We start from the raw sequence: 26,943 nt of genomic DNA, 5'->3' as shown, positions 1-26,943 counted from the left end.
ATGATCCTGATTGCCCCGGAATGGCCCAGGCAGTGGTGGTTCACGGTCCTGCTTCACCGGTCTCTCCTCCCTCACATACGGCTGCCGTGACGGCCGGACCTTCTCACGAAGTTCGGGGGGCAGATGGTGCACCCCAACCTCTCGTCTTTGAGTTTGGCGGCATGGCTCCTGAGATAGTGAAATATGGCCATTTGAATCTACCAGAGGATTGTATGGACATACTGAAGGAGGCTAAGCGACCTTCCACTAGGACTTCCTATGCTTACAAGTGGAAGAGAATTTGCATCTGGTGCAAGTCCAAGAACTATGACCCGACAACGTGTAAGGAAGATGTCATCCTTCCGTATCTTCTACATTTGGCACAGTCTGGCCTTAATGTCCATTCCATTAAGGTTCATCTCGCTGCGCTGACTGCCTCCAGGAAATGCCCTTCACAGACTTCCTTCTTCCAGATCCCTGTGATTAAAGATTTTTTGGAAGGCTTGAAGAAAGTGTTCCCTCCTGTCCGGCTTCCTTCGCCTTCATGGGAATTGAACGTGGTGCTGCCCAGATTGATGAAGGAGCCTTTTGAACCTATTCATAAGGCTTAGTTGCAGCACCTGTCCTGGAAGGCGGCGTTCCTCGTGGCCATTACATCGGCCCGCAGGGTGAGTGAAATTCAGGCGTTGTGTTGCCAAGAACCTTACACTGTATTTCATGCTGCTAAGGTTGTTATGCGTACTCACCCATAATTTCTTCCAAAGGTTATATCTGATTTCCATGTTAACCAGACCATAACTTTACCTACATTTTTTCAGAATCCTTCATCTCCAGCGGAAAGGTCTCTGCATTCCCTGGATGTCAGGAGGGTGTTGAAATTTATCTGGATAAAACCAAAGATATTCGTAGGTCAGACCAATTGTTTATCAATTATGGATCAGTCAGGACCGGTCTTGCTACCTCAAAACAGCCCATCTCGAGGTGGATTGTGTCCTGTATGCAATTGTGTTACCAGAAGGCTAATAAGACCTTTGGGGGTAAACCTAAGGCTCATTCCACCAGGGGCAAAGCTGCCATGACTGCTTTGCTACGTAATGTTCCAATTGCAGAAATCTGCAAGGCGGCCACTTGGAAGTCGGTCCATACCTTTGCTAAGCATTACTGTCTGGACACTGATGCCAGGACAGACGCTCGGGTTGGGCAGGCTTCGCTGCGAAATCTGTTCGTACAGTAGTGGTGTTATTTCTTTTTTCTCCACCGCCGCTTTGGTGTGGGGTTGGGCTTGCCATTCTATTCACTAGATTATGACTATACACAGAGATCCCCTACTACAGAAGGGCATTTTGATGTCAACCGGAAGACTGTGCTAACTACTGATGCCAGCCTTAAGAGGTTGGGGCCGTGCTCTCTCAGATTGTGGACGGAGAAGAGAGGACAGTTGCTTTTGCCTCTAGGGCTCTTAGGGATGCAGAAACCAATTATTCATGTATTGAGAGGGAAGCTCTGAGTGTATTTTGGGCTACTCAGCATTTTAAGTTTTATCTTTGGGGCATTCCGTTCCTGGTTAGAACTGATCATCGCCCTTTGATTCAAATCTTTTCATGCCGCCATAGTGAACATATCAGAGCCCATACTCAAACGCTGGAGTGAGGTTCTTCAGGAATAAAACTTCCGCGTGCAGCATATACCTGGAAAGAGTAACAAATCTGCTGACTGTCTTTCACGATTACCGGTTGAGTGTGAGCAGTGTGAGTCCAACATTGAGAATGTTTGTTGGGTGGCTGAGTCGACTTTGTCTGGTGAAGAATGGTTGGATGGCGTAAAGAAAGATAAGATTCTTTCTTCTCTCAGGTTGTGGGTGAGTCAAGGCTGGCCTGACTACAAGACTTCGGACCAAGAAATGAAAGTCGTATTGGTCTGTGAGAGATGAATTGTCATTTTATGGAGGAAATCTTACGAAAGGAGATGGTGTAATTCCTACTGTGAAAATCAGGAACAGAATAAATAATATAGTGCACGAAGGACACTTGGGTAGTAGTCTCACCCAGGCCTGAGTGAGAGGAATATACTGGTGGCCCGGGATGGATCAGATGACGGAAGATGTTGTCAAGAACTGTGTGTTGTGCGCTTCCAGTGGTAAGTCTCGTATTCCCAACCTTGCACCTTTGTCCCCTGTAGAAGTTCCTGATCTGTGGACAAAACTGGGGTTGAATATTGCTGGTCTGTTTGAGCTCTTGCCTTCTTATGAACGTTTCGTTATTTTGTTGGTGTACTACACTTCAAAAAGGGTAATTACCAAATGTGTGTCCACTGTGAACACCAAGAATGTGATTGATTTCCTTAGAGATGTCTTTGCCACAGAAGGTGTACCCAAATTCTTAGTTACAGATAATGGGGTGCAGTTTGTTTCCCATGAGATGTGCAAGTTTCTTAAAGATCATAACATTGTTCATCAGAAAACAGCTTTATATACACCTCAGGCCAATGGTTAGACTGAAAATATGAACCGAGTTGTCAAAAGTTGTGCTCAGCGTGCTCTTGAATCTAGGTTGCCTTTCAATAGTGTCATGAGGGACACTTGGTGGGCATACCGTACCACTCCCAATGTAGTCACGCAAAAGTCACCTTTCGAAGCTTTGAGAGGAAGGAAAGCTGTTTCAAAGTTGAATACAGTCTGGCTGCCGGTTTGCGTTGAAGGTGACATTTCTGTCGAGATTAGGCGTGACAGAATTTCCGAGTATCAGAAAAAATACAAATCCAGTTATGACTCTAAAATGTGTGTGTGAAGTGGAAGAAATGCCACCTTGGTGACAGTCATGGTGAAAAATCCTAGACACACCTTAAAGGGAAATCTAGTTTCATATGTCCCTTTACCATTGTTGCCATTAGAAAGAATGTGGTGAAGGTTAACACAGGTTGCATATGGAGCATGTCTAGACTTGTGAGGTATACTGGAGAACTTTCGGATGTATCTCCAAGTTTACAGATGCCTTCTATGGATGATTCATCTGATGATCACGTCTCCTCAGATGTGAATGTCAGCTGCAAAGAAGGTTTTTCCTCTGGAAGATGTAAAAATCTACTTGTAAAGTTTAAGGATTATGTTTTATTCTGATGGCAGGTTTTTAATGTTTGTTTTCTTGCAGGATTTTAGAGTGTTACAGTTGCTCTGCAGTGTTTTTCCTATTACCTATGTTGCAGAGTCTTTTCAGGATTTTCTCCTTTTTCTTCTATTATTGTTCTTTGTTCTTCATATTCAAAGGGGGATGTGTTGTAATTTAGAGAATAGTTATGATGTTACTATCTCATGTCTGGAACCCAACTATTTCATAGAATGGAGTGATGTAAGCCTCTAACAAATCGGGCATTCGAGAGCTGACCTTCCTGCTGTACAGTTGGTGTTGTGGTGCGGTAAGCTTGAATTCCTGTTTAAATATCTACACTGCTACTACTTGTGGAAGTCGTATCCTTTCAACAGTGGCCTTATTGGAACTGAAGCCAGAGAAGGCTCTGGGCCCTAATGGGTTCTCCTGAGAGTTTTTGAAGCCCATACGGTGGCCCCATTGTCTAGCCACCTTACAAACTGTTCTTACAGAGGCATACATACCCCAGACTAGAGACGCACAGAGATGGTGTTATTTCAGAAACCGGGTCGTCCACTGGAACACCATGCATCATATTGTTCGAAATCCCTTTTAAATATTGCTGGCAAAGGCCTTGGCTAATAGATTGATGCCCCACTTGCCCGACCTGACGAGACCAGGCACGCTGCATTCACTGACGCATGACACAGCACAATATCTGCAGAGCTCATAATGCGATAGCAACGGTAGATCGCTTAGGTCTTCCCGCTGCCCTGCTTTTGGCAGATATAGATAAAGCCTTCGACTCGGTCTGCTGAACATTTATTTTCTTACTCTTGAAACACAGTAATATGGGTCCCCGTTTTTTGGCTTGCATACGATTATTGGATACAGACCTGTCTGTGTCCGTCGAGGTCACAGGTTCGGTCTCTGCCTCCTTACCCACCGCAAGGGGTACTGGACAGCGCTGCCCCCTGTCCCCCCTCCTATTTGCCCTTGCCATAGAGCCCTTGGTCACGTGGGTTCAGGTAGATGTATTGATACGTGGTTTTGGGTGGACACCTGAGATCTTGGACTGCATAGAATTATATGCAGATGATGTCCTTTTCTTCTTTACGGACCCTCACAAGTCAGGTCCCAGGATCCTACAAATCATGCCCATCTTCGGTGAGACGTTGGTATTATATAGTAATATGCAGAAGTCTGTTGTATGGTCGTTAAGGGAGACTCTAAGTTGTGGACGCTGGACTGAAGACCTCACTGTAGTGTTAGATGGCCTGAAATACTTAGGGGTCTTTTTATCAGACACCCGGTCTGTTTCATGGGAACGCAATCTGGGCAATTTTATGGAACGCGTAAAGGCAGAGATTCGGTCGTGGTCGGGCCTCCCACTGTCTCTCTATGGGAAATCTGCCATTTTCAAGATGGTGTCCCTGCCCCGTTTATTATACCAGCTGCAATGTCACTGTTTCCTGGTCCGGTGTAGTTTCGGGCGATCAACGCAATGTTTGGGACAGTTTTTATAGAGGGGGGAGCTGCGGATGTCCGGTCTTACCATGTGGCTGCACACCTGCAGGTGCTGAAGAATGATGGTATGGTTCCTGGGGACGACCCAGCACGCAGCATAGAGCGATGGGTTATGGAAGACCCATCTTTGTATTCATACCTGTATAACCGGTCAGACCCCCCCCAGATATCCCTCCGGCATCAAGAGTGCTGATTTTGACGTGGTGTCAGTTCCTCTGTTAAATGGGATGGTGGGGCCACCTTACATGAGAGATCCTGTTGTGGCGAAGCAGACTTCTCCCCCAAGTAGCAGCTCTCTGGGTCTTCGATGGCTGAGATCGAATTGGAATATCCTCCTTGGAGGACGTCATGCAGGGACAAACCCTCAAGTCTTTCCAAGGTGAGTTTACTTTTTTTTGTGTGTGTATTTTTATTGAAAGAGAGAAAATTTGACAAACATACAATATCAAATTATAAGAATGCAATACAGAAACTGAAATCACAACAAAACAGAAATTTATGGACAGTCTTTTACAGATGAAAGAAATACCAGAGGGGTGGGGGGGAGGGAGGTAAAGTCTCCATTGGTCTGTATCCATTGGTTTATACAGTCTGCCGTAGCAGGAAAGCATTATACATGTCTTCCAGGGTGTAGGTTGTGAAGGGATGAGTAGAGGGTGTGATGTTATAGTGTCTGGACATTGATCCACGTCGGGGATGAGCCAGGTACGATAACCTCAGAAGCCTCCCGAAGTTCCGGACATGATGCCAGAGAGGGGTTTTGGACCTGTTGCAAGTAAGTGCGATAGACATGCTATATATCCTTAGGTCGTGAGGTTGGGGGTTGAAGCGCGGCATATATATCGTGCGTGGCCTCGGAGCACCTCTCTGAAACACAGTCCTGTGGTGTTTACAAGAGGTACCTGGTGGACTAGTTGGTACCCTCAGGATGGAAGGGGAATTAATCCCTCAACTTGAAACGTGCCACAGGGTCTGTTTGCACTGTGGTACAGGGAAGAGGGGCGGGGCCTGATGTGCCAAAAGTGCGAACGCACCCTGTGGCGTGTTTTAAGTTGGGTGATTAGGTCTCCTTGAATCCTGAGGGTCCCTGAGGGCTAACTAGCCCACCAGCTACTTCCAGTAAGCACCACAGAGCTGCGTTGCAGAGTGGTATAAAAAGGGGACGTGGCCTTGGACCACCACTCTGAAACACAGCTCCCTGGCGCTTACTGGAAGTACCTGGTGGGCTAGTTGGCCCCTAAGGACCCTTAGAATTGAAGGGGACTTAATCCTCCAACTCAAAACGCTCTCGCACACTTGTCAAATCAGGCCAAGCCCCCTCCCTGCACCAGTGTGCAAACGCACCCCCTGGTGCACTGTAAATTAGGGGATTAATTCCCCATGAGTCCTGAGGGTCCCTTGGGTCCAACTAGCCCACCAGGTACCTCCACTAAGCGCCACGTTCCTCCACTAAGGGCCACAGAGCTGCATTGCAGAGAGGTGTAAAAAAGGCGTTGCCTCGGACGACCTCTCTGCAAGGCAGCCCTGTGGTGCATACCGGAGGTACCTAGTGGGATTGGTGGCCCCCAGAGACCCCCAGTATTGACGGGGAATTAATTCCCCAACTTAAAACACTCCACTGGGCGTATTTGCAGAGTGTTGCTGGGAAGGGGCGGGGCCTCCGGCACGATGCCGGTCTTTTTTAACATTTATGTTTCTAGAAGGGGGGCTGTGTGGGCCCCCCCTTCTTTTTCCTTTTTTTGGGCCCTGTGGACCTCATCCCCCAGGGCCTGACACCGTTTTAATAAAAATAAAAATCTACACAGGAAGGGGGCCGCATGGGCCCCCCTCCCGTGGCCAATTCTGGCCCCGGGGACCCCATCCCCCGGGGCACGGCTACATATATTTATTTTTTTAAGGAGGGGGGCTACGTGGCCCCCCTCCAAAGGCCTCTATTGTTCCCCGGGCACCCGGGACACTGCAGGAGCTGGACCTGGGGCCCTCAGGGCCATCGAGTAGGCTGAGGGCAGGGCCTGATGCCGCATTTAGCCACACTATTTTCTTTTATAATTGATCTTCCCTGCAGTAGCGAGTGTTCTGCCTCACCTGAACCCCTGTGCAGATTGGGGGTAGACACCCCTAGTCTGCTCCTGGAAGGGAGGGTGTGGAAGGGCAGAAAGACTGTTATGCTCTTTGGTAAGTGGGGAGTACGAACTGATGTAAGGTTGGGCTTCTCCCAACCAATTTGTTTTTTAATTGCTCAGCTGTCCTATGAGCTTTGTGCCTCCAGGGGGCAGTGTTGCAGATAACCCCCTAAAAGGGCAGACAGACTGAATTTTCCTTGAAGGAGAACACTAACCCATGCCTTGGGAGACATCCCATCCATCTAATCTCCGGTGGTGTCGAATATAAATGCCTTTTTTTTAATTGTTCTCCTCTGGTGATCCCCAAGTGGAGATCCACTTGGAAGAGGTACCGCTGAAAGGGGAACATTAATCCCTCTCCTGTAGTGATCGGTAATCAGGGGGCTGAGTTATACTCCCCTTCCCTAACCCTGATGAAGGATCTGAATGCAGTCCGTGTCTGTTATGTATAATTCAAGCATTCTATCCATCTCCTTTTTGTATACTCTTTTTGTATACTTTTGCGTATCACCCCAAGTGGGACGGGTATGCCCATATGTGGGTCCATGCTGTGTCACTATAACCAAGCTGTAGCTGGCTGGTGAATGCAAAAATAACACTTGATGGACAGAATGCAGAACAATGTCATACATTCACCCCAGTACAGAGATCTGGGCCTAAATCCATCATTTTTTGCTCACCATGCCATATTCCAGTTTGGACCCAGTCATATGCAAATCAATCTTGACCCTGCGCCCAATGGGAACAGTCCAGCTCAAACTGCCAGGCCAGGTCCTCTCTGGACTGGAAACAAGCATCCTAGGACCGGTTTCGGGCTTTCAGCCCTCATCAGCCAGGATAGCTTGACTCCAGTGGCATGGAGAGCACATGACTCACGTCTGAGCATACCCGTCCCACTCGGGGTGACAAAAGCAAAAACAACAGGTGATGGAGAGAATGCAGAACAATGTCATACATTCACCCCAGTACAGAGATCTGGGCCTAAATCCATCGTTTTTTTGTCACCATGCCATGCCCAGAAACCGGTCCTAGGATGCTTGTTTCTGGCCCAGGAAGGACCTGCCTTTGCAGTTCGGGCTGGACTGTTCCCATGAGGCACAGGGTAAAGACTGATTTGCATATGGCCAGGTCTGAACTGGGGTGGCATGGTGAGCAAAAGAATGATGGATTTAACCCAGATATCTGGACTGGGGGTGAATGTTTTGATTTGTTCTGCATTCCGTCCATCAATTGTGTGTCTTTTGCTTTCGTAGCCGGCTGATGAGCCCATAACTAGGGCAAAACCGGTCCTGGGTTGCTTGGATTCCATATCAGGCAGATCCTGGTTGGCAGTTTGGTCTGACTGGTTCGATTGGAGCATGGTCATGACTGATTTGCATATAGCAGGCCCCAAACTTAGGTGACATGGTGTGCAAAGTAACAATGTATTGGAATGCAGCCCAAGTAATTGTTTGTTGCCTAGTGTGGGATGGGTATGCCAAGACTGGTGTCCCACGCACACTGTATCACTGGAACCAAGCTGTACTTGGCTAATGAGCACAAAATTAGGGCTAAATCCGTCCTGGGTTGCTTGTGTTCCTGTTTAGGGAGGTCCTGGCTTGGCAGTTTGCGTTAGGCTGGACTGTCCCGATTGGAGCAGGGTCTTGACTGATTTCCATATAGCTGATTTGATTTGATTTAATTATTTGCATAGCGCTTGAATCACCCCCCGGGGGGTATCTCAGCGCTTGGAAGCGCAGCAATGGTAGTGAAAAGGAGATCCAAGCTGAAGTGACAAAGTGTGCAAAATCACAATGAATTGGGATACAGCCTGAGTAATTGCCAGTGGCTGAGATAAATTCAAGTATTCCATCCATTACTTTTTTTGTATACTTTTGTGTGTCACTCTTTTAATAAACATTGCATATTGAAACTTACCTCTGGAGCAGATGGCTTAGCTTTTCAAGAATATGGGTTGGAATGTTCTTCTACGAACCTTCTTGTGCAAAGTTTGAAGAGAGGGTTGAGGGTGAGGATGGGTGTAGGAAGTCTTACTAGCTGTCTGCACCACATAAATGCTGGGGAATCTCGGCAATACAAATTAATGGACTGCGGGCATGGGAGTAAGCCTAAAATACTCAATTATACTTTTCTGAAGTACCCTGTTTCTTCGGGGGTGCACGTAGTTTACCATGCTCACACTTTTGTGTACTTAATCTTCCTTCTGGGTAGAAGGAGTCAAAAGTGATTCACTACCATAAGCACTTGCTAAAATGTTCCCTGCTCCTGGCTATTTTCTTTGTACTGGTAGAAGAGTGTTTTTTAATGAAAACTCTACTTAATGTTTTTTAATGAAAACACTACTTATTAGTAGCCGTAGCACTATTGTTTGTATTAATATTTTTTAAAACCTTGTCTTAAAATTTGATTTACAAAAAGTTAAAATGCCAATATAATTCTGAGCTGTATCACATCATAGCCTCATAATGTGGTGTTTCAATGAGGTCTTGTCAAATACATTTTTAAAAACAGGTCTGAAACCATACCACTTTCGAAAAGTTCTTCTTGTAGATTGGTGTTCACTTGGGGATAATGAAGAGTGTCATATTGAAAAATGAATATTACAAGTAGTATTTCTGTAGCTCTTTAGAGCTGGTAGGTTATGTCCCAACGTCCCTGTCATTGCAGCACTACCTGGATCAAACCAGAAAAGATCAACCCCACTTTTGATGGGCATACCCTATGTAAAGGCACAAATCGCCAGTTAGTTTTGTGCAGATTTCTTGGACTACTTTCGATACTACATACTAAGAGCAGATTGAGAGATTTCATATTACTGTTCTCAAGGATGTGAGAAAATTTTAGTAATACTGTCGATAAAAATAAAATGGTTAAAGCCATTATGCTTGTCTCTCTGAAAATAGTGGCTAGTTCAGACTTCTGAAAATCTTGGAGAACAAATTTGCTTAGCAAACAATTACCAAAACTTCTCTCGCTGTGCCTTGAATATATTAACATGCTAAAAGAGTCCAGTGCATTACCAATACTGCCTTTATCTCCCAACTACAACAGCAAAGCATTCTCTTCTGAACTCTAACTAATTAAATATTAAAGGAGACTTAAATTAATTTTTCTATACAACTCTATAGTGTAAAACAGAAAAGCATTGAAAAATACTGAAGGACTAGTCCATTAGATACAATACAAAAGAGCTACCATGTTATCATGACACAACATAGTTGAAATCCCCTTTTAAACCCCAAATGCCCATTGCAAGTGCCAAATGCAAATACTATTTTTAGAATGTAACTTAACTTTCATGAACAATTGACAAGCTTCTGTGACACTTTTAATACAATTGAAGGCGTAGATTGATTTTAAACATTAGGTGCTAAATTTAGTGATGAATGGTTTAGATGACAGCCTTTCCTTGGTCCCTGATATAGAGATCGAATATTCAGCGATGCTGGATGTGAGCCTTTTGCTGCTGAAAAGTTGCGTTTATGCACTTATGTATGACCGTGACCTGCTGCCTTTTGGTCTGTTCTCTGGCCGCTAAAGTGTATAAACGGGCTCTTTAATTAAGATTTTTATAGGATGCGTAAATATACTTACTGAATACAGTTGCTGATTGGATAAAAGACCGGTCTTATCTTTGCATGTTTTGACTTCTTCCTTCGATAGACTAGTTTTCAGGGCATGCTTAAAAACGGAAAGACTGGATTAGTTCCTTTCCCGTGGATTAAAGAATGGCCAGAGGTTTTGGTTTTTATAGCTCTTTTTATTATTATGTACTCTATTTCAATCCTAGATCAAAGGTGGTCCAGAGTTAATTACCCGTAACTGAAATTATTCTGCCCCTTGCTTTCTCACACCTTAGTTCTTGAGTGTAATTGAGTAGTAACCTCTTAAGCTGTTTGGGCCATTGCTTCCAAATGCTTGTAAAATAGTATGGAGTATTTTGGAATTCAATCTCATTCACATTTTAGCCATACTTTTGATAAAAGATTTTTTGGAATGCAAGGTAGGGGGGAGGAGTGATCACTTACTCCTCGGTGTAGTGCACCTTCTGTTGGTTACTGCCTTCTCTGTTGGTTATTCCAAAAGAGCAGGAGAGATTTGATTCCCAGTGATACTAGAAGGGAAGGAGGTAGTGGCTCTCTGTGCTTGTACTTGTGCATGCTTTGTGTAGAAGGAGACTGGTAATCCAAATGAACCCAGCGAGCCCTGTCTCCTGTTCTTCCTTATCCACCAGTGCTCTGCTTGTTGACTGGATGTTTTCCGTCTCAGTTGCCAGATGCACAGTTGAATCATTAGGCTGAACCAGGTGGATGGAGAAGGGGTTTGGAGATTGGCCTACCTGAGAAGACAGGAACTACAACAGACACCCAAAATTGCAGTTGGTCTTAATTACCAAGTCCTAATGACTGATTAGATCTGGTGCTTGATCCCCTGTCCTTCATCCAGGCTGTCTCAACGTTTTTGTGCTATCAGCCCATAGTACTGCACCCTAAAAGACAGCATGCCTCAATCCTTCTGTGCAGCTGTGGCTCGGAGCCTCTGTGCCCAAACGACAACCTGGGCTCAACTTGATGCTCCAACAAAGCTTCAGAGGAGGTGCAGGTTTCACCCAGAAGGCCTTTCACCTTCCGGGCGCATAAGTCCTATTCCCTGGAGCGCGAAAACGGTCTGTGTCTGGAATAAGTTGCCTGAAGAGAATAGAGTTACTCACATCACTGCCATAAGGTCACTGATGGTTTCCACAATGTAGCAGAAGCGGAGTCCCTAGGGGAATGCCTTACTACTTCACTGGTAGAAAGCAGATTCAGCAACTCCATTTGTCTGAGATATTATTCTTACCTCCTGACTCTACGTCCCAATAACAAATTCAAATATCTGTTTAGGAGTAGGTGTTTTTGAAGTGACTTTTACTGATGGAAGTAAAGAGAGCATGTGCGGCATTCACCTGATGTGTTTCCCTTAGAACAAAATGAAGAGGTTATGCGGATCAGTAGCTGCAAGCCACCAATGGTACGAAGCTCATAGCTTAAAGATGTGTTAGACAAGCTGAAAATCAATGACTGAGAAATACAATTTTAGAAGACCTGGGCGAGGTACCCTCCTTCACGACTTTACGGAGTTCAAAAGAAGCAGCAGGCTAGGTACTCCTTAAGGAATTTATAGCGTTCAAAAGAAGCAGCTTCATACCCACACCATTCATCTGAAGATAGATGCGAGAACAGGGCACACATACATGGTTGTGGTTATGTAGCATACAATGCACGCAAGCGTGCTTTGCTCTGGCATGCAAAACTTTTAATAAACCGGTATACAGCAATTCGGTTCACACCATTAAGTGTCCGGGATCATTAACATTTGAGAATGTGAAAAAGTTAGAGAGACAGGATACAAGTGTACATTGACTCTTTTATAGACTAGTCTGTTTATTTATATTCGTCTCAAAATATTTTTTATTTTCAGCCCTGGATTTGAAAATTTGAAACAAATATGTAGAAGTTTTATAATGGTCTCCTGTATGCTTGCAGGTGTAAGGCTTTGTATTGTTTTTTTTTTTTTTTAAATGTCTGTCTCTTCTCTTGAAATAGGGTGTCAGTGTGGAGGCTGTTGATCCTGTATTTCAAGCCAAAATGTTGGATATGCTGAAGCAGACAGGAAGGTAAGCACTGTGTGTAGATTAAATCTAATGGTTAAATTCATCTATTTAGTTTACACTAATGCTTCAATGATTGTAAAAGGGATTGGTCTGCAAAACGTATGTAAGCCAAACAATTGATATGTGGAGTCCCACTAGTATCTTCCCTCAACAAAACCCTTTTCAACATATAAATGACATAGCTTTCCGCCATTATCCTATCACAAAAAAAATCACTATCTCCTACACCAATAGCACCCATCTCCTCCTCTCCCTGACTGACAAACAACCACCGCCAGAACCAACTTCATCATATGCATGACCATGGTGCAGAAGGGATGCGAACCAACTGCCTGCAGCTCTACTCTGACAAGATGGAAGTACTGGTATTCAGCAACAAGACCTCCCTTTGGGGCTCCACCCTGGTGGCTGTCTGAGTTAGGACTAACATCCCCGACCAACAGACTACACAAGAAATGTAGGGATCATCCTCGACGACCAGCTTAACATGATGGCTCACGTCAATGCAATGTGCCCCTCCTTCTTCCACAGCCTATGCATGCTGCAAAAAAATCTTCAAATGGTTACCTCTGAACATTCATGCAAGTACTCCTCACCAGCACGCTGGATTACTGCAACACTATACCGGAATGTCCAAACAACTCCTACACAGCCTCCTAACCATCCAGAACACTGCTGCAAGACTCATACTCCGCCGCAAGACTAGCTCGTTTGTGTGGAGGGAGTCTGGTCCTACTTCCAGTTAAGAGGGAGGCGGGCGCTCTAGTGGCACAACCCCCTCTACATAACCGGATGCTATTCTCGTCACCCAGTGGACTCACGCAGCGGGTGCGCCGGCAGCGCGCCAAAGGCAAGCCCGTCTGCACCCATCTGCGCCCTGGAGCCGCCAGGAGCCAGGGACCCTGTTCAATTTGTATCAGACCATGGCCCCCTATTGAGCTTGGCATACTCTACCAAAGAGCTGCTGGAGCTGAGACCCAATCCCTGCTATACCTGCTGGTCTGATTCATGGCCAACCCCTGAGGGCCCTTTTTCATGCCTAACCTGCCGGTTTCAAGGTATTTCTGACGATATGGTACCAATTCATGCGGCCCCTCGCTGTGCCTCTTTTAATATGCAATCCTCTGCCCCTTAATCCGCCAAATCTGGCCGCTTTAATTCAGGACACTCTTAACCAACATAGGCAAACTTTCCAACAATTCCCAGACGGGGTGGAGAAGTCTGCGATGTAATGTTAGATCCTTGCCCAAGCTTTCTGCCGAGGTTTGGGATCTCCTTTCCTCTGTGCAGCCTGAACTTGGGGTTCTGACCAAAACATGGCTTAAGCCCCACTCCATCCCTTCCATCACTCTTGCTTTGCCTGAGGGCTAGAGGCTCATTCGGATGGATGGACAATCAAAGGTGGGGGGTGGAATTGCTATAGCATATAGAGATAGCATCAAGGTCACCATATTAGAGCAGCGATGTAACACGACTATGGAAGTTATGGTCTTCCGAATAGATTTCTCGTCCCAAATCAGCTGGAAGGGGCCCCTAGTTTATCGACCCCCTGGCCCTCTAACTGAATTTTCTTTACAACTCACCGAATTAATTGCCCCCCATGTGATCGCGAGCAGTAATTTTTTACTGCTGGGCGATTTTAACATTCATAGCGAGTGCACTTCTAATGCGGACACCGTGACACTCCTGGCAGACATGGCCCTCTTAGGATTATCTAAGCTTAACGAGGGCTCCACGCACATAGCAGGCCACACATTGGATATTATTTTTTTCAACTCCTCCAACGTTTTCTGTGAGCCTCCGCAACAACTACCATGGTCAGACCATGCGTCAATTGAATTTTCTATTCAGGCCCTAAGGAAGACAAATAGCTCTAACCTTGTTACCCATAATTCCTGCAGACAATGGAATAGAGTTACTCCGGAGAGCTTCCAAGCTTCTTTTGTAGGGCCTCGGATCTCAATATCAGACAATATAGAGGATGCCCTCGCCAAATACAATCTGGCTGTTTCTAGCGCCATTGACCAGATAGCACCACTGAAATCACTCCCCAACACTTCCAAGCGCCCTCAGACTGCTTGGTATTCCCCTCAACTTCGAGCTCAGAAACAACTCTGTAGGAAGCACGAAAAACGATGGCGTCTTAACCATGATGAGAAAGACAGAGAGTGTTTTTTGCCACTCTGTCCGATTACCATGGGAAAATTAAGGCGGCACACAAAACCCATATAGCGCTTCAATTGGATCAGGCTCACAACGATCCCAAAGTGCTATACCGCATTCTCCAGGCCTTTACCAACCTCAAAGCTTGTGAGAACCCAGTAGCTCCTACACAAACACTATGCAATGACATCGCAACCTTTTTCACACAGAAAATAGAGCTCATTTATGACAAAATAGTTTTGTCAGGGAGTCAATCCATAAATATTACACCTTCTGCTCAGCCTGCACAAACAACTGCCCAGCCACTTGGAAGCTTTCCCCCGGTTACACAGGTAGAGGTAGAAACACTGATTCGTACTGTTAAATCAGGCTCCCCCCTTGATATTATCCCGGCCAGGATCACCACCTCTTTTGCCTGTCAACTGTCCCCCTCTATAGAGTGTCTTCTCAATCTCTCCCTGAGAGAGGGCCACGTTGCTTTCTAATGGAAAGCAGCACAGGTCATGCCTATCAGCAAGAACATCAAGGCCCCCGCTGACTGAGTTCTCTAATCTCCATCCCATCTCCCTCCTCCCTTTCCTGAGCAAGTTACTGGAGAAGCATATAAATAAACATCTCTAAAATCATTTTGAGCTGACGGGTAGTTTAGATCCTGCCCAGTCAGGCTTTTGGCCTAAATACAGCACAGAATCAGTCACCGAAAACATCAGGATGACCCTAGATAGGGGTAACTCCACGATTCTGGTGATGTTGGACTTATCCGCCGCCTTCGACACTGTTTCACATCAGATACTGCTCAGGAGACTGGAGGAGATTGGACTTGGAGACTCTGCTCTTCAGTGGCTGACAAGCTTTTTTTCCTCTCACTCCCAGACCGTCAACCTTGGCCCGTATCGCTCAGCACCTACAGAACTGACCAAGGGAGTACCTCAGGGCTCCTGTCTGAGCCCGACTTTGTTTTTTATCTATGTGGCTCCCTTGGCCAATCTGTTAAAGATGTGTGGGTTTATTCCCATCTCCTATGCTGACGATACTCAGCTGCTTTTTCCGTTGGAAAAATTTACTCCATCAGTTCAGGTGTCCTTTTCCTCAGGCATGAAAACTATCTCACAATGGATGAGGAACAATTTCCTTCAGTGCAATGTGGGGAAGACGGAGATTATGCTCTTCGGAGAGGCCCCATTAATATGGACTCCTAATTGGTGGCCAACTGATCTGGGTACCACTCCTGCTCCGAAAACCAGTGTTAAAAATCTAGGCGTTCGCCTCGAACGGGCCCTTACTTTGAAGGAGCACGTTGCTCAGACAGCTGCCTCCTGCTTTCACACGCTAGGCTTGTTGCGCCGAATCTTCCCTTTGCTCCCTGATTCAACCTGGAAATCTGAAAGAAACAGCTTAGTGTTAGATTCCTTACCTTAGAATATCCCCAGGCATCAGACTGGATCCGGAAAGTTTTCGTCAGCAGTACCCCTGCGCGTCGCTAGGCATCGTCTGCTGCTCCGCGTCTGTCATCGGTGTCATGATCGCCGGGATGACGTCGTCGGAGTACTTAGATGCCGCCCTCGCGCGCTGACGTCAGTTCTGTTTTTTTCCGCACCAGCAAGCACAGATCCGGGAAGAGCAGTACTCCAGTCAATTTTTGACTAACTTTTTGATCTCTTTTGATCACTGTTCGAGTCGACCCTCGACTCGTGGTGCCGCTAGGGATGCCTGGTTTTAAACCTTGCAAGGACTGTCACCGCCTGATGTCGGTGACAGACCCCCACCGTCGGTGCCTTTATTGCCTCGGGCCGACCATGATGACAAGTGGTGCCCCGACTGCCGGGCCTTGACCTCGAAGGCTAGACGGGAGCGGTCCCGTAAGCTGCTCGAGCTCTGGCAGTCGGCTCCGCACCGCTCGAAGTCCCAGTCGAGGAGGAAGTCGAGGGACCGGTCGCGGAGCCGCAGTCATTGCCGCTTGACGAGCCATCACCACTCGTCGGGCTCCAAGTCCTCAGGTGAGTTGAGGCATTCGAAAAAGAAGTCGAAGAGGCGTCATCGCTTTTCCGACTCCCCGACGCTCTCGCAATGCAACCGGGGGTTCGGGCGACACCGCCCACGCGGCTCCGTCGGAGCCACAGGTGCCGCGTCCAGCACCATACCTGCCGGTCCCTGGGCTGCACGCGACACCGGAGGAGGTCAGCGCGTTCCTCACGGCCATGAGGTCAAGCTTTCCTCCGTCGGAACCTGCTGAGGAGCCTTCGGGCACCGCAGGTAGGACTGGGATCCCTAGCAGGTCGGCGGCTCCGGCCCGGCGCCGTCGGGTGCTTCGGCCCCGCGCCTTCGACGACTCTGATCCCGACGCCGCAGGGCTCCACAAGATCCAGGCCTGGATCCAGGCCGTCGCCAGTCGACCTTACGACTCCCCTGCTGGCGCCGACCCCCAAGGGTGTCGCTCCCGGCGCGGTCCCCGGACGACGTCGACCCCAGTTTCAAGCCCGGGTCCGGCGCCGCTCCGGTGGGTGAGGCCTTCACCCTTAACCATCATTTTTACCTGATTATCAGGAGATGGATGACGAGGAGGACTGGGAGGAGTCTGAGGACCCTCTGGCACTGCAGTACCAGTTGAGTCAGGACTGGTCAGAAGAGCTAATGGAGGCCAGTGGTCTGGACACTTCGTCCGACACTGGATTCATCTCTCCTCCCTCCGTGGCTTCGGAGGAGGGGGCTGCTTACAGCGTGGTGTTGAACAGGGCGGCCAAGACCTTGGCTCTTGAGCTCCCTGTCGTGGCCGTGAGGACTAACCTCCTCACTGAGGTGCTCAAACCGCAGGCAAGCTCCTCGGAGCCTCTACTGCCGTTTAACGAAGCCCTCACTGACGTTCTGCTGGGCACCTAGTCCAAGCTCTCCACAGGCCTACCTGTGGATCGGAACGTGGCCCAACCCCACCACCCGGCTCCGGACGAACCTAGCTTCCTGTCCATGCACCCCAACCCCCGAGAGCCTGGTGATCCAGGTCTCTACATCCCAGACCGCATTCCTGACCGCGCCTCTGGATCGGGAATCCAAAAGGTATGATCAGTTTGGATAGAAACTGTTCTCCTCATTGAGTTTGGGGCTGCAGTCTGTCAACACCGTCTGCCTGTTGGGCCGTTAAACCCACTCTCTGTGGGATACGGTTGCGGACGTGCTGCCACAGTGTCCGGAGGAGGCCCGGGCAAAGCTCGCCCAAGCCCTGCCGGAAGGGCGGGATGCAGCACGGTACTCAATTAGATGTGGACTTGACACCACGGACTCGCTGGGTAGAGCGATTGCAACGACGGTGGCGATTCGCCACCACGCCTGGCTGAGGGCCGCCAACTTTTCGGGGGATGTCCAGGTCTTGCTCATGGACATGCCCTTCGATGGCTGTTGCCTTTTGGCGACAAAGCGGACAGTGCGCTGGAACGTTTCAAGGACTCCAGGGCTACGGCCAAGTCCTTAGGTCTAGGCCAGCACCAGCAAACTTCCTCATTTTTGCCCTTTTTGTGGCCAAGGAAGGGGCGCCCCCACACGTCCAGCCAACCACAGGCCGCTGAACCAGTCTCAATGCGGTCGCGGACATGGTAACCGCTGTGGCGGTACCAGGGGACAACAGCAGGGTCAGTCCAAATCCGCTCCCGCAGCATCTGCCTCTAAGCCTTCCTAGTCCGGCATTTCAGGCCCATTCGACGCCAGTGGGGGGCAGGGTTCGCCATCACCTCCTCCACTGGCGCACCATCACGTCGGACAGGTGGGTGCTGCAAATCATCCGAAGGGGCTATTCCCTCCCCTTCGAGGCTACCCCTCCAGCCATGCCACCGCAGTACCACCACATGTCGGGGGATCACTTGAAACTTTTGCAGGAGGAAGTTATGGCCCTCTTGGCCAAGGGGGCCATCGAGCGCGTTCCTGGGCCAGAAGTAGGACATGGTTGCTATTCCCACTACTTTCTGGTACCCATGAAGGACAAAGGAGGCCTACGCCCTATCGTGGACCTACGGAGCGTCAACGGCTTCCTCCAGAAGGAGAAGTTCAAGGTGCTGACATTGGCTTAGGTCCTAGCTGCCCTGGACCCAGGAGACTGGATGGTAGCTTTGGACTTGCAGGACGCGCATCTCCACATCCCCGTCCTGCGGGCCCACCGGCGCTACGGTTCACGGTAGGCCACGAGCACTTTCAGTTTACCGTGCTCCCCTTCGGCCTTACCAGCGCCCCCCGGGTGTTCACGAAAGTGATGGCGGTGGTCGCAGCTCATCTGCGCAGATCAGGGATTTCAGTCTTCCCCTATCTCGACGACTGGTTGTTGAAGGCGGGCTCGCCCCAGACAGTCGTCTCCCACCTCCAGACTAGGGTCGACCTCCTGCACTCGCTGGGGTTCTCCATCAACTTGCCGAAGTCGCACCTGTGCGCCTCTCAGAAGCTCCTTTTCATCGGAGCTGTTCTGGACTCGCCGCAGTTTCGGGTTTTTCCACCCGAACAGCGGGTTCGGGATATTCAGTCTTTGATTCTGATCTTTCAGCCTTTATCCCTAGTCTTGGTCAGGTTGACGCTGCGGCTCCTGGGGCTGATGGCCTCCTGCATCCTTCTGGTGCATCGCACCAGGTGGCGGATGCGGGCTCTGCAGTGGGACCTGAAGTTTCAGTGGGCACAGCATCAGGGCAACCTGTCCAACCACGTGCTGATCTCGGAGGGCACTGCGAGTCAGTTGCAGTGGTGGCTCATGAACCGCGATTGGGTCAGGGGCAGATCTCTCTCCCTACCCCAACCGGAGCATGTAGTGGTGACGGATGTGTCCCTCCTGGGATGGGGGGCCACATGGGAGAGAGGGAGATCAGAGGCCTCTGGTCTCCTGCGGAGTCCCGGCTCCATATCAACCTTCTGGAGCTGCGGGCGATCCGGCTTGCACTGAAGGCATTCCTTCCCTCTGTCCGGGGAAGTGTAGCGCAGGTGTTCACAGACAACACCACCGCCATGGGGTACTGCAACAAACAGGGCGGGTGGGGTCGTGGACCCTTTGCCAGGAGGCTCTGCGCCTCTGGCAATGGCTGGAACACCAGGGCGTCACCCTGGTGGTTCAACACCTGGCAGGTTCCCTGAACGCCAGGGCGGATTAACTCAGCCGCCGGTGCATGATGGATCACGAATGGCGTCTGAACTCGGACATGGCGCAAGGTCTCTTTCAGCAGTGAGGAGAGCCTTGGTTAGATCTATTCGCCACCGAAGAGAACGCGCAATGTCATCAGTTCTGCGCTTTGGAATTTCCAAGGCGGCCCTCACTCGCGTGTAGAGCTGCGGTCTGTTGTACGCCTTTCCGCCTATACCACTTTTGCCCAGAGTGCTGAAGAAGAGCAGGCAAGACTTGGGCCCAAGTCATCCTTGTGGCTCCGGACTGGGCACGAAGATACTTGCCTCCTGAAGTTTGCGATGTGATTCTGCCAGCCAGGCGTCCCTCCACAAAAACGGTATACGCCTGCATGTGGAACAAATTTGTGGCATGGTGCACAGCAAAGGCTGTGGATCCACTTTCTGTCCCCCTTTCAGAAGTTCTCCTCTTCCTTCTTTCTCTTGCCCAGCAGGGCTCTGCTCTGGGCACTATCAAGGGCTACCTCTCGGCCATTTCAGGCTTCTTAAGGCTTTCTGATCAGCCTTCTCTTTTTAAGTCCCCTGTTGTAAATAGATTATTGAAAGCATCACACACATGTTCCCTCCTGTTCCCTTCGTGATGCCTCAGTGGTACTTGAATCTTGTTCTAACGTATCTGATGTGCGCTCCTTTTGAGCCACTTCATAACTGTCCTCTTCATCTTCTGACTCTTAAGACTGCATTCCTGGTTGCCATCACCTCTGCCAGGAGAGTGAGTGAGCTCCAGGCTCTATCTTCTAAACCTTCTTTTCTCTCTGTCCATCCGGACAAGGTTGTTCTAAGGACTCGTCCTTCTTTCCTGCCGAAGGTGGTCACAGCCTTTCATATCTCGCAGTCCACCTTCTACCCGCCTCCGCATCCCTCGAAAGAGGAAGAGAGGCTCCACCGTCAGGACCCAAAACGTGCGCTCTCATTCTATCTGGACCGCACATGCCAGTTCCGAGTGGACGACCAGCTCTTTGTTGGTTCCGTGGGCGCAAAGAAGGGACGGGCGGTGCACAAGAGGACCATATCTCGGTGGGTCGTCTTGTGCATCAAGGTTTGCTACTCCTTGGTGAAAAAGGAGCCTCCTGTTGGGCTGCGCGCCCATTCCACTCGGGCCATAGTAGCTACTACTGCCCTGGGTTGGGGAGTCCCCTTGCAGGACATCTGCCAGGCAGCTACATGGGCCTCGCTGCACACGTTTGCTAGACACTACTGCCTGGACAGCCAAGTCCGGAGAGATGGCTTTTTCGGCCGTTCCGTTCTCCAGGACTTTCTGCTGTAATCTTGGTTCGCAGACCCACCACCGGGGTTGATATTGCTGGGGTACCTATTCTAAGGTAAGGAATCTAACACTAACCTGTTTCTTTCAGATGCACAAGTTACTTACCTTCGGTAACGATATATCTGTAAGAAACAGTAGTTAGTGTTAGATTCCTTACCGCCCCACCCATCGTCCCCGTTCTGCGAACCGATATCTAAGGTTAAGGACATCCCTTTCAGGGTCCTAGTTTCATAGCACCAGTGTCGGTTTCTATCATGGCTCTGCATTCCTGGTGCGGAAAGCTATGTACAGAACTGACGTCAGCACGCGAGGGCGGCGTCTGAGTACTCCGACAACGTCATCCCGGCGATCACTACGCCGACGACGGACGCGGAGCCGCAGACAACGCCTAGCGACACGCAGGGGTACTTCTGATGAAAACTTTCCGGATTCAGTCTGACGCCTGGGGATATTCTATGGTAAGGAATCTAACACTAACTACTGTTTCTTACAGATATATCGTTACCGAAGGTAAGTAACTTGTGCGACACTGACCCAGGCACTTATTTTAAGTCGTCTGGACTATTGAAATGGTCTGTTGCTCTCCGCCGGCGAGTCTGCTTTTAACAGACTGCAGGTCGTCCAGAACACGTTGGCCCGCCTGATCCTTAATGCCCCTCCCCGGACTACCTCTCGTCCTCTGCTCTATCAGCTCCACTGGCTCCCCCATAAGGGAACGAGTGAAGTTTAAAGTCTGCTGCCTCATACATAAGGCCCTGTCTATTCTCGGTCCTACCTATCTTGGTGATAAATTCATTCCTTATATGCCGCTGAGGTCTCTCCGCTCAGGATCCAAGTCTCTACTTGAGGTTCCCAGAATCAGAAGGGTCAGACTGGGCGGGAAGTCCCTGTCTTATTTGGGCCCCCGTTATTGGAACGAGCTTCCACTGCACCTGAGACAGTGTTCGGATCATTTTCAATTTAGAAAACAGCTCAAGACTACTCTCTTCTGTTTCTGATTTTCAGCCGATAGCCCCCCATACGCTGCCCGTCCAAGCGCAGACATACCCCTTCGGGGGTCGATTCTGGCGCTATACAAATAAATAAATAAAAATACTCGACCTCTGACACCTCGCCCACACCACACTGCACCTTATGGACTCTCCCTGGCTTCCCATTCACAAGTGCAACCAATTAAAACTTCTCACACACACATACAAAGCCCTACACAACACAGGACCAGAAAACTGGAACAGCTACATACACTGTGACTATCCCACCAGACACCTACGCTCAGCCTCATTCTCACACCTTCCCCATGTCCACAAAAGCAAAACTTAAGGCCGCTTAGTCGCCTACATTTCTTTCAAGACCTGGAACGACCTCCCTCAACACATCAGCCTCCTCCTCATTTCTTGAGTTCCGCAAGTTGAAGCACCTTGTAAACTTACACACCTGCCCAAGCGCCTGGATATCTTCTTGTGTGATTAGTTCGCTATACAAATCAATATAGCAAAACATAAGCTGATAAGACTTGAGTAAAATTAGGTTAATAGGCAAAAATAAACACTGTTTTTTACTCTTTAACGCTATTTAATAACATGATATTTAATTACTCTTTCTGGCCTCTGGCCATTTTTGGCCTCTAGACGCTTGTTGATGACACAATGTGCTTTTTTCTGGATATCTTCAAGCTCCTGGGTTCTACAGTGTCGAGCCCTCATCCTATTTGATGTGGTGTATAGGCACCCAACCTGATTCTGAACAGTGCGGCTCGTGTCTTCAGCTTCGGTCGCCGGTGCTGCAAGACACTGGTGGTGCATGGTGGTCGGCAACCCCTCGTCGGTCACGGTCATCTTCTTCCTCTGAGGACTGGTCGACAGCCAGCTCCTGAAGTCCTTCGTCCTCGCCTGGTAAGTCATGCCATAGGCAGTCGACGCCTCGGCCTTCCACAACTTTACCACATACGTACAGTGTTCCTGACTCGCCTCCTATTCCCCCGATATCTGAGTCTGAATAGACGCCTACTGTTTTTTTCCCCGGTACCCAGGCGACTGTGGTTCAGATGAGGGACTACTATCTCTCTCTTTATGCAATTTAGGGGTCTTGACCTCCCTCTGCTGCACCTCTCTGCCTGAGGAAGTCGGCGAGGTCTCAACTGACTCCATGCCAGCGGGACCTCTCTCGTTGTCAGTGGGATCCTCTGAATTCGTGCTCTACTTCCTTTCAGCTCCAGTGCACAGCCCTTTGGAGTTCCCACCTGTGACACCTATATTGGATCCGTCGGCGCCGACTCCAGCATTGACAACACAAATTGCTTCGACTTTGTCTCTTCTCCTGTGACGCTGAGGTGTCATCTTCTCGACGTCAGTAACAGCACAGGGTGGACCAGTCTCATTCTGGCTACCTTCCTCCACTTTCCGGGGAGCCCCCTGCTTTTTTCCATGGCACAAGGGTATTTTGCTGATGTACGTGCTCACATAGAGGAGCCTCCTCCGGAGTTTCATTGGGTTTCTGACCTTGGTGATGCTATTGGCCTTGACTCTTCCCCATCCTCTGGCCTGTTTTCTGCTCCTCTCTCCGGAGGCTAGCTCGGCTTTTGCTCAGCTTTGGCAGAGAGCTGATGTAGTTCTGGGGCTGTATATTCCTTCTGTGGAAGTGACCAATAATCCTCAGTGAAACCCTCATTGATATTCTGTCGGGGACTTGGGCTAAACCTGTTTCAAGGGCCTCCGTGGACCGGTCTCTTCCTCATAGGCACCATCCTGCCCCTGGAGACCCGCTCTGCCTTTTCTGTCAGCCTTCTTCGCAAAGCTTTGTGGTTCAGGCTGCTACAGCCTCCCCCGACATCGGTGCCATGCCTGACGTCCCTCAGGACAATGAGTCTAAAGGACTGGACGGTATGGCCAATGTATCTTTTCTGCTACCAGCTCAGCTTTGCGGTCTCTTGAGTTGACTTGTGTTTTGGGCCATTTTCTCATGTACTGTGGGATTTAGTCCTGCGCCGTCTCACCTCCATCCCGATGACTATCGGGACACTCTTGCCCAGTTGATCCAGGATGGCTGTCAGGTGGTTACATTTGCTGATTCGTGGTCGCATGGATACCACAGATTCTGTCAAGGGGGCCATGGCCTTTTTTGTAGCTCCTCGCTGGCTTGCCTGGCTACATACCGCGGTCTTCTCAGAGGCTGTTCAAACCGCCTTGGTGGACATTCCTTTGGATGGCCAATATCTTTTTGCCTTTCGAGCTGACTGTCCTTTATGATATGTTCGGGATTGTCTGAGTGGAGGGAAATCTTATTCCTTGATTGCAATACTGTCGTCACCCCCTCCTCTCCACCAGTCTGGCTGGAGATGGTCTCCTTTATTTCATTCTGTGTGTGCCATAAAAGGGCAGTGCCAGTTAGCTTCTTTTTTCACTCATCCTTCCACGTGCCGTCCGGTGTGGTGCACTTACCCGTCGGGTATTTTCTTTTCTTGCATACTTACACCGCTGATGACAGATTGTGGTCCCTGGTTGTTTTCTGGAACCCTTCTTAATTTCTGACCCTGTTTGGTGTCTACGCCAGTGGCTGCATGGTTCTAATTGGGGTGTTTTCATGGTATTGAGCGGATGCACTGTTGCCTTGTTCCCTGTCCGAAAGGGTACTTTGTCCGTATGCCTTACAGGTATTTCTCAAAATGTTTCTGAGGCCATAGTACCCCCTTATAGGGGATTCCACATGCCAAGCTTGGTGCACCAGTGTAAGTCAGAAGATGGTGCATGGGGGTTCTTCTTGCCCACCCCCCTCTGTTTTTTGAGTGCTCTCTGCACTGGCTGGGGGGTTCTTTCCTTCCTCTCTGTCTACTGCCTTTCTTTCTTAGAAGATGCTAGAGAAGGGGAATGGTTTTTGGCCTACGGTTCTTTGTCTAGTTCTGCCCAGTGTGGTGTTTCTTCTTACTTACTTCAGGCATTAGCACTTCTTTTGCTAGTTCTCCCTATACATCGATGAAACAGTCTCTCTCCCTCTCCTTCTCCCTCTTCCCCTTCCCCTCCCCCTCCCCCTCTCCCTCTCCCTTTCCCTCTTTCCCTCTTTCCCTCTTTCTCTCTCTCTCTCTCTCTCTCTCGCCCTCTCGCTCTTTCGCTCTCTCTCACCCTCTCTCCCCCTCCCTCCCTCCCTCCCTCCCTCCCTCCCTCCCTCACTCTCCTGTGGCCATCCCTTGTTCGTATCGTTGCATGGGTCGGCGTCCTACCTTTTCTATGCCTTGCACAGCTACGGTTGCATTCACGTTTTTGGTTGGAGGTGTTTCCGTGACACCTCCGATACCAACCACAACGTTACGTTAATGGCCATGGTTCTCTAGGCGTGCATTCTACCCTTTATGGCAAATTTTCATCTTCTGTTTTTCTCAAACATGGGCTCCCTAACGGTCTACTCTGGGTTGGATCGTGCAGGGGTTTATCTCCCTTGTATTAATAAGCATAGCAAGTATGTTCTTGGGTGACGCTGGGCTCTCCGGGCATGGGTTGTGCACACTAGGACTTTCTTTTGCTTCTGGCCTTCATGCATCTTAGGTTGTGGGCACTGCCTCTCTATCAGTTACTTCAGTTCTTTAAACTGGCCCTTTGGTTGGATCTTCATTTCAGGCGTTGGTCTTCACTGCTAATCTCTTTACAATGCAGACTGGTTGTCTGAATAAGCCTCTCACGTGTTGGCCTTGTTCAACTCGACCCTTTTTCCAGTCCTCCCTTGTGGTCATATTTTTCTATTCTAGCAAGGTTGTTCCTCCCTGCGATTTCCTTTTCAATCGCCTTACTGTACCTGTTCAGTCAATAGTGATGTTTCTGTCTACTCCCTTGGTTTTCTAAAATGTGTGACTTCCACGCCACCGTCTCCCTTAAGATGGGGCCATGTTGCAGGTTTTCAGCACGCCGATGTCTCTCCTTTGGCCTATGATCATTGTTGTGGTAGTTTGTATGTACCCTTCTTGAGCACATATTATTGTACAGTGTGATTTCTTTACGTGTGTGTGTGTGTGTATATGTATATAATATATATATATATATATATATATCTATATTCATTCATATACCTTCTTTTCTTGGGATTCTGTGTTGCATAGTTCCAGAGGGCTTCCTTTTCTCTCTAAGTGTTTCCCCTCTCTCATGTGTTCTACGGCCATGATTGTTGCTATTGCTCGCAATGCTTTTCTTCAGCTATTGGTTGGGGCTCTCTGCCTTACCTGCTTCTGTAGCTGTTGTCCTCAGCCTTCCACCTCGGTCTCTTGGGCTGATTGAGATTCTGGGAATGTTGTAGTACTATGCTTATGTGAAGTATTCTTTCCACTCGTTCTTCTGCCATGGCGTTTTCTCCCCTGTTTTAGCACAGCTGGAGATTTGGTTCTGTACAGGCTTCTCCTCAAGCTGTCTGGTAATATGTTTTCTTCCCCACCTTCTTTCCTGCATAGCCTAGTCAGGGATCTTTCTTGGATTCAGTTTGCAGACCCTCCTCCGGGATGGTATTGCTTGGGTCTCTATTCTCAGGTAAGAAATCTACAGCTAGATGTCTCTATCAGAAGAATAAGTAACTTACCTTTGGAAATGCCTTATCTGGTAGAGATTAGATCTAGCCTCAGATTCCTTACGCAACCTCTCTTTCTCCCCACTCTGTGAACTGATTCTCCTGATCCCGCCTATGCACCCTTGTGCCTTTCTCATGCTACAGATCGCGCATCACTATCATGTTTAAAAGTACTACCATCTGACTGTAGTATGAACTTTCTTTAAAACAAAATGTTATGGAATACTTTCCTAAATGTTGTTTTCGTAAAATGACACTTTTTTGTATTTTGATTTTTCTATAATAATTCACAATCATTTTTTTACTACATGGCAGGCTTTGCTTACGTACAAACATACTAAACAGAGAGACGGGGCAAGACATCCTGGCTTTGCCAGTGCAGGTGTCCATTTAAAACGGTTCCTCATAAAGTTATTCTCTTTTTAGTATGCAAACAATGAAGTGCATTAATATTGCAGTTCTGTA

General features: G+C 48.7%; 1 protein-coding gene across 1 annotated transcript in view; it reads left to right on the top strand.

The window, feature by feature from the left end:
• Window positions 1-26,943, top strand: part of PSMD14 (proteasome 26S subunit, non-ATPase 14) — a 498,726-nt gene that overhangs the window by 230,429 nt on the left and 241,354 nt on the right. The window contains exon 5 of the mRNA XM_078681663.1: window positions 12,298-12,368. Coding sequence (XP_078537789.1) covers window positions 12,298-12,368 — 71 coding nt within the window. The remainder of the gene's footprint in view (window positions 1-12,297; window positions 12,369-26,943) is intronic.

Source organism: Lissotriton helveticus, chromosome 3_1, assembly GCF_964261635.1.
Source record: "Lissotriton helveticus chromosome 3_1, aLisHel1.1, whole genome shotgun sequence".
In the NCBI taxonomy this organism is placed as follows: Eukaryota; Metazoa; Chordata; class Amphibia; order Caudata; family Salamandridae; genus Lissotriton; species Lissotriton helveticus.
The sequence above is the reverse complement of the archived record's forward strand: the minus strand, read 5'-3'. Positions and strand labels throughout refer to the sequence as shown.